This window comes from Desmodus rotundus, chromosome X (assembly GCF_022682495.2).
Source record: "Desmodus rotundus isolate HL8 chromosome X, HLdesRot8A.1, whole genome shotgun sequence".
NCBI classification, from domain to species: Eukaryota; Metazoa; Chordata; class Mammalia; order Chiroptera; family Phyllostomidae; genus Desmodus; species Desmodus rotundus.
Genome location: NC_071400.1, coordinates 70,434,535 through 70,448,290, shown reverse-complemented (window position 1 = coordinate 70,448,290; position 13,756 = coordinate 70,434,535). Strand labels below are relative to the sequence as shown.

The 13,756-nt window shown below is 38.6% G+C and overlaps 1 protein-coding gene across 1 annotated transcript in view; it reads left to right on the top strand.

Moving 5' to 3' along the window:
* Window positions 1–13,756, top strand: part of MAOA (monoamine oxidase A) — an 87,361-nt gene that overhangs the window by 44,273 nt on the left and 29,332 nt on the right. The window contains exons 4-5 of the mRNA XM_045187515.3: window positions 12,593–12,697; window positions 13,444–13,535. Coding sequence (XP_045043450.3) covers window positions 12,593–12,697; window positions 13,444–13,535 — 197 coding nt within the window. The remainder of the gene's footprint in view (window positions 1–12,592; window positions 12,698–13,443; window positions 13,536–13,756) is intronic.

The window sequence follows — 13,756 nt, the reverse complement described above, 5'->3', positions numbered from 1 at the left end:
TAGGGGGAAGGCGAAATGGTTTAAGACAGCAGGATTGTATTATATGATATTTAAAGTACCAGCCCTTAGAGAAGAGATAGGAGATCCTTTGGATATATATATATATAGTTTTAACAGTGATATTTCATCCATGTAGCCACTTTTTTTCAAGGGCGGAAAGAAGATGAGACTCTTGTTGTTGGGGGAGAAGGATTGTGAGTTGTATCTAGAAAGCTGTGAGCTTGTGGGAGGTCAGATTATGAGGTAAAGGGTAGAAAATATGTGTAATGTGTGAGAGAATAGAGTTAACCACACCAGTAATAAAGTTCAGGGAACAGTGAAGTGGGCTGAGATCTGGGAGGGGTTCTGTGTAGTATTTACAGATGTATGGAACAGCTATTATTTACAATAGTAATGGAGCAACAATCATATGACAGAATCTATGTGACCTGGATAACTAGAATAGGGAGTATAGGTCCTAGAGTAGTGTGCTAATGGAACCCAAGTGAAGTGAAAGACAGTTAATTAACAATACACTATGAAAGAGAGAACAAGGGGAAACCAGTCAAAAAATGCATATTAACCAGTCAAGCAAAGAAAGAAGAGAGATACAAAAACACTAATAAAACGAGTGATGTAAGGATAATGAAAAAATAATAATAATACAAATATACAATATCTTACAAGTTCTCTGGAGTAGCAAAGTGAAATTTGTTTCACTGTCTTAGCTGTTGGGATGCTCCCTCTTTGGGTCCAACTTTGGTCTTTTCAGAGTTCCAGGTTTTATTGTCTCACTTGTGGGGATTTAAAAAAAAAAAAAGACAGAAGGAAGAAGAGCTATAAAGGGAGAGAAAGAAGGAATAGAACAAGAAAGAAGTAATTAGAGGAAGAAGGTGTTAAGAGAAAGAAAAAAATAATAAAAAATATAATAATAAAAATTACTTAAGAAAACAAACAAAGAAAAAAAAATCCCCCCAAACAAGCCCTCTGTCCTCAAACTGGCCAAACCAGTTTTGCTGGTCTTTTTGGCTGCAGCCAACTGAGGCAGCCTAGGCCAGCTCTTCTCTGTCCCAACCAGCACTTGGGCAGCCTCAGGCCCAGCTTTCCAGTGGCCCCTGGACCCGCAGGTTCAGGCACTCACCCTCCTCTGGGCTATGGGTATTCGCGCCTGTGCAGGGCCTTCCTAGATTCGCACTCTCCCTGTTGCCTGTGGTCTCACCTCTCTCTACGTTGCACACTCCCTGGTCTGTGCCTGTGATTTCGGGTGTGCACTCTCCCCCTGGTGCTTAGGATTTGGGCTGGATATCCCCCACAGCCCGGCGGGAGCACTGGGCAGCCGAGTGGAGAGGACACTAGAGCTGTTGCTGCAGGAGAATTCCCCAAAGTGCCCCCAAGGGTCTTTTTCTTTTTGAGAAAATCCTCCTGCTCAATCCTGCTGCTCCATACAAGGAAGTGCCTGTCCTCTCACACAGCCCACCTCTCCAGCTAGACTGGTGACTGTCTGGGTCAGGACCCCACAGGGCCCAACTCTCAACTCTCCCCAGCTGGCGCCCACAGTCTCTGTATGTTTACCACACTTCATCCTTCTTCCCCTCCCTTCAAGCAACCTGGTCTCTCTGGGTGCTGCTCAAGCCTTATTTGGCAGGGGAGGGAGCCGTTTACTCGTTAACTCGGCTCTCTCCTAGGAGTCCTGCTGCAGGCCTGGTAGGCGGCAGTCATGGGCCTGGGGCTGCAGTGCTCTGTTCTGAGAGCTCGTCTCAGGGACCTTTTTGTCCTGAAGCAATCCCCTTACCGTCTTTTTTTCCGTGTCCTCTCTACTTTTTGATCTCCTATCTTCATAAACACTGGGGTACTGTTGGCTGTTCGCTTTGTTCCTTAGATCGGGTAGGTGTTTCACCCATGTGCAGGGGAAAGTGGACTCTGCACCCACCTATCTCCCCACCATCTCTCTTATTTCCCAATTGTGTAGGTTTTTAAAAGCAGAGAAACTAAAAATGTTTACATATTTTCACTTTGAAATATCAAGTATTCACGATAAAGATATATTGACATAGCTTGTAAAGAGTAGTTTTTAGTAACTTCCTTTGTTTTTCCCATCCATTTTAAAAAGACTTCATTTACTTCTTGTGGTCACAGGAAAGCTAAGTGACAGAAATTACTCTTAAAGCCTTGTACTATTTAGAAAGCTCAGTCAGCATTAGCCATTTTCTCTCAAAGGCTTTCTTTTTCCTATAAATTTTCAGGGATAAGTCTCTGATTTAGTTGCAAAGAGAATAAAACCTCTGCTCAGCTGAAGTGACAGACATCCCAATATATAGCAAATTCAGGTTAATTATTAATTTTTTCCATTAATTTTTAAAACAATTGTGAAATACACATAAAATTTACCATGTTAACCATATTTAGGTGCACATTTTAGTGACATTAGGTACATTCACACTGTTTTGCTACCATCATCCATCTACAGAACTCTTTTAATCTTCCTTCCATTCATTTTTAGTCGGGAGTTTATTACCACATAAATTGTTTTCTAATCATTCATTGAGAAATTATGTAGAGTCACCCTCCTACCTTGGTTTAAGTCAGACAGAGGATTTCTCTCACTAAGTCTCTGGAACTTTGTCATTACCTCCTCAAGTGGGGCCTCAACATGTTGGCTAATGGCAAAAAGTATCTTGTGAATGGAATGAAACATTATATAAGCAACTTCCTCAAGATAATTGCTCTAGTCTTCATGATAACTCAACTCCTGGAGGTTTTGATCTTTCAGATTAGAACGTAGTTACCAGTTTGAAGTTAGAATGTCCCCCTTCCTCCCTACTTCTCGCTTTGTACTTCTTCCCTATTCTGCCCTTTTGAAGCCCCTACATTCATCCCAGACCATACACCCAGTAACTCAACCAAAAGGCTTAATCATTGGTCTGCAGTTTTCAAACTTTTGCAGAATAGCTTTCTAACAGTTGAAACCTTGAAAAAAGTTTCTAATGTACTGTGAATCCCATACCTGCTCCATTCTAGACACTTCCTAAAGAAGGGAAGTTCCATTGTCCCATGAACACACTCTGACCCAGCCAGAAAATCTTTTCAGCCATTGCCCTGTCCTGCCACTTAATAGGATCGATGATGCTACATACCCCTCTCCCTCAGGTGTGGACTCCAAGGTTTTTCACTACTGTGTCAAACTCAAATAATTTTTGAAAACTTAGTGGGCCTCAGAGTTTCAGTAAGTGACAGTTATCCTTACTTTAGAGATGGGAGAAAGTTCAAGGTCCTTCAGAAGTGTGTCAAAGAGAGACAGAGACAGACAGATAGATAAATGTAAAAATCTAGTGGATAACTAGCTTTAGCAAACACAGAACTTGAAACTGAAAAGAACAAATAATCATAATAATGTTGATACCTTGTATTTGAGCAGGCCAATACTATTTTCATAGCATTTCATTTTATTTTTTGCTTTGTCTTTGAGTTTAATGCAACCAGAAGAAGAAAATTCTAGGTAGAATCACAGAAAATGTGTGTTATCATAGTTAAATGAAATGAACACTTTGATCCTGAAAGCTGTGATGCCAGATTTTTCAAACAAAGAGAACAATTACTGAAATACTAGTTCATTGCCTTTCATTCTCATAACTTTCATGTAATTTGTCTGGCTCAAATTATACACAGTGAACTTCAGGCTAAGATTTAATTTTGTGTGTTCAGTAGTCTAGTTTCTACAGCCATATTCAGCAGATAAACATCTCTGAGAAAGTATAAGGCTTCACAGATGTTGGGAAGGAATCACTATTGGCTCACACTTCCTGACCAGTAGTGATTGATAAAAGTAGCTCTTGGGACACAGACATGGTGAAGTTGCTAATCTACATAATTATTTGGGCCCCTACCAAAGAAGTTTTTGAGTGTCTGTGACTTTTCCCAATGTGTAGATTTTCTTAAAAATACTTTTCTGATGTACAAATGTTGGGAAGATTGTGCTAGGAATCTGATGGCTCCTGGTCTACCCTCCCTCCCCACTGCAAGTCCTCATTATATCTTCACTGTAGTGATCATAGAAACCATATCTGAGTTAACTCCATCCAGTAGAAGGTCAGGGTTGCATGTGCCCAGTCACCAGGATGAACAAGGTGAATGCACTCAGTTAATACCCCTTGACCCTATTGATCTGTTCTGACGCACTTTCTCTCTGTATTGCTCAGTTCCAAGTGGCAGAAGTCCCAGCCCAAGACTCAGCACAGAGCAGTTTCAGTTTTAGGTAGATGTGCAAGTGTGATTTTTTTTTTACGTCTCTTATTCAACTCATTGTTGTGGGATGATGTACTCTTTTGTCCAGGAGAGGTACTCATGAAAATATATTTCAATGTAGCATTTGGAAAATAAGTTTTCTAGTTATTGCATCTTCCCATGTTTTCCCATTTTTCTCTCAGGCTCGTGCTAATGCCAGCCAGAATATGAAGAAAGAATGCTTAAGGGAATATTTTCTTAGCAACATTATTCTCAAAAGTTCTTTGCCAAAGAGGGGGTTTGTTGGCCAGATAGTTTTTGGAAGTGTTCCATACTCTGTCTTTGAGAGCCAAGATGTCCATTAGCAAACTAGGAGTCCTATGAGGATTGGCAGTAAAAAAAAAATTTTAAAGCTGTTTAACTATAAGCTGAGATTTCCTAAATTTATGACCATGGAACCCATTTTTATATAACAGCCATAAAGATGAGAATGAGAAATGCTAACATAGGGAATGTTTTTAGAGATTTAGGTTTCCTAAGGAACTGAGTCTTCTTTTTCTTTTCCCTTCAACATCTTATACATAGTGAATTCTACTAAATTTGATGGTAATGCTGGTTATGGCTATTTTAGAAAAGGCATGTATGCGGAATTGATATTAAAAATTAGTATTAAATTGACATTCATTAGAAGATCTTGTCTGAGTTGGGAAAAGAAAAAGTCATTTGCATAGAAAAAGACTGGATGCTTAAAGCTAAACATGATATGAGATGGGCTATAAAAGCAAGAATTTCTTTTTTTTGTCACACACCTTTAATTTATGGTTTGTACACATGAATTTATGAGCAGTAGGTGGTTTTGTTGTTGGAGGATCGCCAGTCACACAGTGAAGCCAACAATGCCACTCAGAGGGCACCAGGCTTCCATCTACAACCCAGCGTGTGTTTTTGACATTCATTTCAGTAGTATAGACAACCCATCAGTGATGGCCAAAAAACTGCTTACTGTCTTCATAGCTTGTTTCTTTTTTTTCTTCTTTTAAATATATTTATTGATTATGCTATTACAGTTGTCCCATTCCCCCCCCACTCCACTCCATCCTGCCCACCCCCTCCCTCCCACATTCCCCCCCCTAGAGTTCATGTCCATGGGTCATACTTACAAGTTCTTTGGCTTCTACATTTCCTACACTATTCTTACCCTCCCCCTGTCTATTTTCCACCTATCATTTATGCTACTTATTATCTGTACCTTCCCCCCCTCCCCCTCCCAATCCCCTGTTGATAACCCTCCGTGTGAGCTCCATTTCTGTGGTTCTGTTCCTGTTCTAGTTGTTTGCTTAGTTTGCTTTTGTTTTTGTTTTAGGTGTGGTTGTTAATAACTGTGAGTTTGCTGTCATTCTTACTGTTCGTATTTTTTATCTTCTTTTTCTTAGATATGTCCCTTTAAAATTTCATATAATAAGGGCTTGGTGATGATGAACTCCTTGAACTTGACCTTATCTGAGAAGCACTTTATCTTCCCTTCCATTCTAAATGATAGCTTTGCTGGATAGAGCAATCTTGGATGTAGGCCCTTGCCTTTCATGACTTGGAATACTTCTTGCTAGTCCCTTCTTGCTTGTAAGGTCTCTTTTGAGAAATCAGCTGACAGTCTTATGGGAACCCCTTTGTAGGTAACTGTGTCCTTTTCTCTTGCTGCTTCTAAGATTCCCTCCTTCTCTTTAATCTTGGCTAATGTAATTATGATGTGCTTTGGTGTGTTCCTCCTTGGGTCCAGCTTCTTTGGGACTCTCTGAGCTTCCTGGACTTCCTGGAAGTCTATTTCCTTTGCCAGATCGGGGAAGTTCTCCTTCATTATTTGTTCAAATAAGTTTTCAAGTTTTTGTTCTTCCTCTTCTCCTTCTGGCACCCCTATAATTCGGATGTTGGAACGTTTCAAGATGTCCTGGAGGTTCCTAAGCCTCTCCTCATTTTTTTGAAGTCTTGTTTCTTCATTATTTTCTGATTGGATGTTTCTTTCTTCCTTCTGGTCCCCACCATTGATTTGAGTCCCAGTTTTCTTCGTCTCACTATTGGTCCCCTGTACATTTTCCTTTGTCTCTCTTAGCATAGCCTTCATTTTTTCATCTAATTTTTGACCAAATTCAACCCATTCTGTGAGCTTCTTGATTACCAGTGTTTTGAACTGTGCATCTGATAGGTTGGCTATCTGTTCGCTGCTTAGTTGAATTATTTCTGGAGCTTTGAAGTGTTCTGTCATTTGGGCCTTTTTTATTTTATTTTATTTTTTTTTTTTGTCTTGCTGCTTCTGTTACTTAAAGGGGCGGAGGAAAAGCAAGAATTTCATATTCCCTTTTATTTCTTCATTTATGGTGCATTTCTTGGAACCTTGTCATTTACAAGGCAGTGTAGGAGATAATAAAGATATGTGAAACATTGTCCTTCTTCTCAGGTTCACTGAGACTAGTCAGGAAAGTAAGGCATACATAAACCAGTGGAATATAGTGTAAGAAATGGTGAGGTGCCATAGGCCACCATCTTGTGCCATGAGATAAGCAACAGTGTGCGTGAACCACAAAATGAGTGCTGCTTTACTTTACTTATGCTCTCTAACTCTCATATAAGAATCTGTCTTGTGACCTACCCTAACCAGAAATGTATAGGAAAGAAAAATCTGGGAAATCCAGTTCAGCCTGAACAAGTTGACACAGTACAAAGCCATCACACCATGTCTTTCCACTGTCACTTTCTTAGTGGGCCCACATACAAAGTGTCACAGTAGTGAGGATGTACTCAACAATATGACCTTCTACACATTAAGCCTGATTTAACTTTGACTATCATTTGTCATTAGGGAAATGCAAGTCAAAACTACAATGAGATACCACTTTGTACCCACCAAGATGTCTGTCATAAAAAAAAGATAGACAATAACTAGTATTGGTGAGGATATTAAGAAATTGGAACCTTCATAATGTAGAATGGAATGTAAAATGATGCAGCTGCTTTGAAAAATAATTTGGCAGTTCTTCAAATGGAGTGGGGGATAATGGAGAATGACTATTAATGAGTGAAGGTTTCTTCCTGGGGTGACCAAATGTTGTAAAATTACATGTGTTGGTTGCACAACTCTCTGAATATATCCAAAACTATTATATTAAATGTATGAACTACAGAGCATGTGAATGATATCTTAAAGCTGTTAAAAATGCTCTGTCAATTATGTTTACTTACTCAACAGCCCCCAGAACTCCTATTATTTCTATCATAATTGCTTTGTTTGTAATTACTGTATATAACTAGAATTCCTTGGAGAAAATGGCATAACTATTTATTTGAAACCTTTTCATTCTTGATAATGTGTCATTATTTATATGTGAGCTTAATGGTTATCTTTTCCTAAAGATGGGACTGTACAATTCAAGTGCCCACTGTGTTAGCTGATAGCTGTGCAAGTCCTGAGAAGGGAGGCTGAGAATAAGATTAAATACCAGGTCATAACAAATATTCAGGAACATGCTGCCAGCTCTTGAGTTTTTGTGAAAGGTTATAGATAACAAATTGGTAATACTCATAAACATAAAGGGAGCAGAGGCATGAAAATGCAAACCATAACAGTGTACAAATATAATAACAAACCCAGACAGTGGATGAGTTCCCCAGGGAAATGGCTGGCCAGAGGAAAAGAAAAAGTCTGTAGTTTGGACGCTGGGGAAGTCAGTAGATGAGAGAAGGGAGGGTCTTGAAAAGAATGGGAATTGGGTGCAGACTTGGGAGAACCAGCACATTGGATAGATTTTTTCCATATCAATTATGATGGCTTTTTCTAGGTAGAGTAGAACTATGCACGTTTGAAGAGAGCTGAGTCACCTGCATTTGGAAAGAGAAAGAAAATTATTTTATTAACTATTAATACAATGTAACACTGCCATCCTGTTTAATGTGTCTTTTTAGATTATTTCATTATTTAAAGAATTATTATGAACTATAGAAAAGAAATCACTAAAATTTTTTATAGGCTTCTCACAAACATTGGGACTAGAAGGGTGCCAAGGAATTCACATGGGTTACAGACATATTCTTAAGCCAATCCAGAATATATCTGTTTATTTTCAAGATGATTAAAGAAAAATAGTTGGCAGCTTTCCTAAGTGGCCTATGATACCCTTTAATACCACTCATTTCCTTTTGTTTAACTAAAATATAAAAATACAGAGAGATGAAACTCTCTAACATACCAATGCTACTTGCTTACTATAAGCTTGGCTTATCTTACATGACCAAAAATAAAGAATGATGTGGAAGCCATAAACTGTCCTCATCTGGCACCAGTCTCTTGTTTTTATGAATGTCGGTAGATCAAGGATGTGATTGTTCAAAGGGACTTAAGTATTTTGGGCACAATTCCAGGGACATTGTGTTCCAGTACACATCAACAATTTTTGCTGTATCAAAGACATTTTCCTCTAAAGATTAAAAGCCAACTTGGAAGGGTAGGAAGGTTTTGGAGACAGGCACAAACTAAACTTGACCTTTGTTTAAGATTTTATAAAATTTTTTCATTTTTTTATTTTTTCTATTTTAATATACTTTATTGATTGTGCTATTACAGTTGTCCTATTTTTTCTAACCTTTATTCCCCTCTGACCTGAACTCCCCCTCCCTCCATCATTCCCCCAACCTTAGTTCATGTCCATGGGTCATACATCTAAGTTCTTTGGTTTCTCCATTTCCTATACTATCCTTAACCTCCCCCTGTCTATTTTGTACCTACCATTTATGCTTCTTATTTCCTGTACCTTTTCCCCCATTCTCCCTTCTCCCCCTCCCCTATTGATAACCCTCCATGTGATCTCTTTCTATGAATCTGTTCCTGTTCTACTTGTTTGCTTAGTTCACTTTTGTGGGGGGTTTTTTAGGTTCAGTTGTTGATAGTCGTGAATTTGTTGTCATTTTACTGTTTGTATTTTTTATCTTCTTCTTCTTTTTCTTAGCTAAGTCCCTTTAACATTTCATATAAGAAGGGCTTGGTGATGATGAACTCCTTTAACTTGACCTTATCTGGGAAGCACTTTATCTGCCCTTCCATTCTAAATGATAGCTTTGCTGGATACAGTAATCTTGGATGTAGGTCCTTGCCTTTCATGACTTGGAATACTTCTTGCCAGCCTGTTCTTGCCTGCAAGGTTTCTTTTGAGAAATCAGCTGATAGTCTTATGGGCACTCCTTTCTAAGTAACTCTCTCCTTTTCTTTTGCTGCTTTTAAGATTCTCTCCTTATCTTTATTCTTGGGTAATGTAATTACGATGTGCCTTGGTGTGTGCTTCCTTGGGTCCAACTTCTTTGGGACTCTCTGAGTTTCCTGGACTTCCTGGAAATCTATTTCCTTTGCCATATTGGGGAAGTTCTCCTTTATTATGTTTTCAAATAAGTTTTCCATTTATTGCTGTTCTTCTCCTTCTGGCACCCCTATGATTTGGATGTTGGAACATTTAAAGTTGTCCCAGAGGTTCTTAAGCCTTTCCTCATTTTTTTTGAATTCTTGATTCTTCATTTTGTTTTCATTGAATGTTTATTTCTTCCTTCTGCTGAAAACCGTTGATTTGAGCCCTGGTTTCCTTCCCTTCACTGTTGGTTCCTTGTACATTTTCCTTTATTTCACTTTTCATAGCCTCACTTTTTCCTCCAGTTTGCGATCATACTCAACCATTTCTGTGAGTATCCTGATGACCAGTGTTTTGAACTCTGCATCTGATGGGTTGGCTATCTCTTCACTGCTTAGTTGTATTTTTTTTTTCTGGAGCTTTGATCTGTCCTTTCATTTGGGCCATATTTTGTTTTCTCGGCACACCTGTTATGTATTAAGGGGCAGAGCCTTAGGTATTCACTGGATCAGGGCAACCCACTTAGCTGCAATGTGGGACTGCGTGTAGGGGAGGGGTCCAAGAGGGAACAATGCCACATGGTCAGCTCTTAGCCAGCTTCCAGTCACTTCCTCACTTTCTGCTGCTAAGTGGTTGGTTTGGGATTGAGAAACTGCTGACACCTTTGTGAGAAAACTATGACATTACATTTAAGAAACTGAAAAGGTCTGGTTAACAGGGAGTTGTCAGCTAACAGACATCACCAGGCCCTCCCACTGCACTACTTTGGGGATTCACACATACAAAGAGTAGTCTCAACAGTTACCTAGTTTAGAAGCAGGCTATGGAAGAAATAAGCCTCTCAGGGGCTTGTGAGAAAGGAAGAAGTGATGTGTAAGTGACTGTTTTCCACATAGTATATGCATTTCTTTAGCAAATTTAGGTTTTTCTGTGGAATAAGAGTGGAGAAGCCAGAAAATGCTAAGAGTAATTACTAAAATCCCTTTATCAATTTGGTGCTTTTCTCAACCATATAAAGATTAATGCCATGATGAGTCTTTATAATCTTCTTAGAATATTCCATGGCTCCCATTCCTACAAAGATTGCCATTTGTGAGCTAGACATTTCTCTCTTGCTGGATTCTTCAGTTCTCCTGCCACCTCTGTTCAACAAGGCTTAGGTGATGGGGTCCATAGGACTTTGAATGAAATCTTACTTAGGTCGGCCTTGCCCTGAGAAGAACTTCAATAGGAATGTGGGGCATATTTTTTGGAGTTATGTTTATAATACTTTTCTTAATGCTCCATGACAATTGAGCATATTTAATTTTTAAAAATATTTTTTCAAAGCAAAATCAGTGCTTTATGAGACTATTGACTTGAGTATAAACTCATCTTATAGAGAAAAATGTAGATTTCCCCCCACTTTTAATTAAGGGAAGAATTATAACAAGAACCATCTGTTGTCAATGCTGCCTGTGAGCCATTGCTTAACCTCATTCTTTCCCCTCTCAATAGCTACTTTTTGTGTTGTGGGTAAAATGTCTCTGCCCATTTCTCTCAGAACATGTTTTGGCATTTTCCAAAGTTGATCTTGTTTGCTGAGTGGTCATCTTATACCTCAGAGCTTTTTAGTCTCCAGTTTTACTCTTTACAATTATAAAAAAATATGAGTGGAAGGTTTATAATTTTTACATTTCAAATTTCTCTGTATTTTAAAAGTTGGGAAGTTTAAGATGTCTTTAGAACAAGCCTATCTCAACATTTCATCAACTACATGGGAGGCCAGAAAACTTAATGTTTATTGGCAACTGCTTTGGGAACAGGAAATTTGTATTCTTCTATTTCCTAGCTAATATCCCTGGGCTTTGATTTCCTCATTTATAAAATGGGAATATTAATAGGGCTTGCCTCTCAGGGTTGGGGTAAGCATTACATAAGATAAAGCATATAGAGAGCTTAGGCCAGTGCCAGGCATGGAGAAAGATCTTAATAAATGTTAGTGATGTTAGTGGTGGTAATGATAAAGATTTTGGAGTCCCAAAAAGTATTACAGCATTACATAGTATTACATAGTATTTTCAGGTAAGAAATTGGATCATGTTATCTGCCAAGCTTATTTGAATTTGTTACTGTTGAGGAGAAAATTTCTTGTTTGTCACTTACTGGCTGTGTATATTTTTACTTAGTTGGAGTGTGTGTGCACACATGAATGCAAATACTGTTACATCTTGTGTCCCTGCCTTGATGGTCAGGAGTTTGCTTTAGCCCCTTTTTAAAAATTCAACACAGTTGTTAATGTTGTGCAGTGCACACAGTAGGCTTTCTGAAAATATCTAATGCTTTTATTTTCAATTAATTAATTAATTTTTAGATAGAGTGGAAGGGAAGGAGAGAAACATCAATGTGTGGTTCCCTGTCGTGCACCCCTACTGGGGATGTGGCTGGCAACCCAGGCATGTGCCCTGACTGGGAATTGAACAAGTGACACTTTGATTCACAGACTGGTGCTCAATCCACTAAGCCATACCAGCTACGGCTCTAATGTTTTTATTTGATAAAAAATCAAAATCTCACGCTAAATTCTATTAGTAGGTATTGTGACATTATGAAAATTCACAACGTCTTTTGGGTTTAAAGAAAAAGGAATTAAATTAGTAAATAAGGCCTTAAAAACTACTTATACTTGTTGCTTTTGACACAGTAGAGGACAGGTGGCAAACACAAGGCCCACAGGCCAAATCTGGCCCTCCACCTTGTTTTATCCGGCCCGGCACCTTGTTTCTACCTGGCAGCAGCGCCAAGCTCCTTGCCCCTAGTTAAGGAGTAGTTCCATGTATACAGTCCTAAAATTACATTCGGCCCTTTAAAGGCAACCGCGAGGCTGATGTGGCCCCTGGTGAAAATGAGTTTGACACCCCTGTAGTAGAGGATTCTGTTACTTTGAAAATGGCTCATATGTTACTTGCTTTTGAGTTTTTAAAATACTATCCTCATTTAAGGTATTATCCTTTGTTTTTATGTTACAGGGTAAAACTTACCCATTTCGGGGTGCATTCCCTCCTGTATGGAACCCCATTGCATATCTGGACTACAACAACCTGTGGCGGACAATGGATAACATGGGAAAGGAGGTAAAGTGTGTGTGTTCAGTTTGCACATGACCTGTTTCTGTAGTAACAATAGCAGCTGTTTAATATCCTTCTACAGTGTAGGGAACATGGCTCTGGATAATGATGCATATCATTTCCAATGCACCCAACAACTCTGAAAAGTTTGCAGTATTTCCACTTTAAAAATGAGGAAAATGAGTGCCAAGGGGTTATGTGATTTCCCCAAGACAACATAGCAAGGGAACCAGGATTCAAACCCACATGTGTCTAATACTAATGCCTGTGTACTTTTCACTTTCTGCCACTGAGAATCTATGTGGCATATGTTTGCTAGGTATCCTACTTATATGATGCCACTTCAGTAGTAAAGGAAAGACAGATTTGTTTCCTCAAGGTTTTTCTACTTAGTCTTAGGCTCTGTAACATCACTCTGAAACTTAAATTGGGGACTTAAAATGGGTGTTAACTTTCAATAATAGTAATTATCATTATTATCAAAATTCATTAATTTATATGTTCATACTACATATTAATTTATTACAAACTTATACATGCACTTATATATTGCCATTATTATTATTATTATTAATTATTCTAGCAACAGCATTAACACATAGAATCCAAAGAGCTATACGTTGAATTGTATGCCAATCACACATTCCAACATGGACAGAAAAAACAGTTTTCAGAGGTTCTTCTTAGGGCATCTTGGCAGGGCAGTGGGCAGTAACCATCACACCTGGATATGAGCCCTTCTTTCTCTGCAGATTCCAGCTGATGCGCCATGGAATGCTCCCCATGCACATGAATGGGACAGAATTACGATGAAAGACCTCATCGAAAAGATCTGTTGGACACAGTAATCTTGACTATTTAAAAGCTACTTTTTATCTTCAATTCTTATTCTTTCTATCCTAGCTTGAACTGCAGCATTTTTCCTCCTAAATTATAGGAAAAGAGTTAAGAGGAAATCTAACGATCTTTCAGTCAGTAGCAACATTAAGGACATTTAGAGATTTCAGAGCATGTTTGAACATAAAATGAACCTAAAGCTTAAGAAGAAAAGTAGGTGAATGAAGT